General features: G+C 39.7%; 1 protein-coding gene across 1 annotated transcript in view; it reads left to right on the forward strand.

Moving 5' to 3' along the window:
* LOC119591711 (cell wall protein DAN4-like) overlaps positions 1-697 on the forward strand; it is a 26,184-nt gene extending 25,487 nt beyond the window's left edge. The window contains exons 5-6 of the mRNA XM_037940459.1: positions 277-426; positions 569-697. Of these exons, the coding sequence (XP_037796387.1) occupies positions 277-426; positions 569-697 (279 nt within the window). The remainder of the gene's footprint in view (positions 1-276; positions 427-568) is intronic.
* Positions 698-1,039: the final 342 nt, after the last annotated feature.

The raw sequence follows: 1,039 nt of genomic DNA on the forward strand, positions 1-1,039 counted from the left end.
TGTTTACCTATGCACGTACATTCGCGTACACTTATCCCCTTACTAAAAAGGGTAAATGAACACCAGTACACACCCATATAATAAACCTCAAGGAACCCACATAAGGAAAACCAGAGAGATAAGTACACTTAGGTACAAACACGCGGACGGTAACAGCATGAGATGACACAGATACAATATGACACTGTCTTAACATACCGTTTCGAATCGACACAGCCCCTTAACATGGTCCAGTGACCTGACGTTGTGTTCAAACATAACTTTATCGACTGATAGGAAGGTTTAACATGCTCTCCTGGATATTCAGTAAATGATTCCGGATCAGCTTTACTGCGTGTCTCCTCGGTTGAAATGGTAGTGATAATTGGCACTTTGAAAATGGACATAGAGTTATTTGCCATCAAATTTGAATCGAGGAAAGATAACGTGCGTATTCGTAATCTAATCCGAGATTTCCGTTATTGTTATTAGGATTTATTTACGTTATTGTTATTAGGATTTATTTACATATTACTATTAGGATTTAAACATGTTAATATTATCCTTCATATATGAAATGGAATCACAGGTGAAAGTGGAAGAACTTTATAGTTTCGTTAGCATAGCTTCTCTGGGAAAAACAATGCCAAAACCTGATACTGCAGAATTAACCCGACAAAGGAGCCCCGACTTAAAGAATTTAAAGGTGCTGTTCTAATCACGCTGTAGCAGTATTTTGAAACATAGTTGAGAATAAATCCCCGAAGGAAATAAATATAGTTTCGTTAGCATAACTTCTCACAGAAAAAAAAAGAAAAAGAAAACACAGTACGCCCTTAGCCAGCGCCAGTGCCAGCACCCTCTGGTGGCATGATCCCGCATTAACACACAATGGCGGCGCTGGAAGAGAGCAGGAGGAGACTTCCACAACTCAACAGGGAAAGTTCTTCAGGAATTTAACGGAGGAAACAGACGAAATTTATTACTTCGGAAGTACACATTACAATTCTTACCGTTCCTGTCGTTGGCGTTTCTTGATGCCTCTCCGCAGCAGCCATGT

Source organism: Penaeus monodon, chromosome 29 (assembly GCF_015228065.2).
Source record: "Penaeus monodon isolate SGIC_2016 chromosome 29, NSTDA_Pmon_1, whole genome shotgun sequence".
NCBI classification, from domain to species: domain Eukaryota; kingdom Metazoa; phylum Arthropoda; class Malacostraca; order Decapoda; family Penaeidae; genus Penaeus; species Penaeus monodon.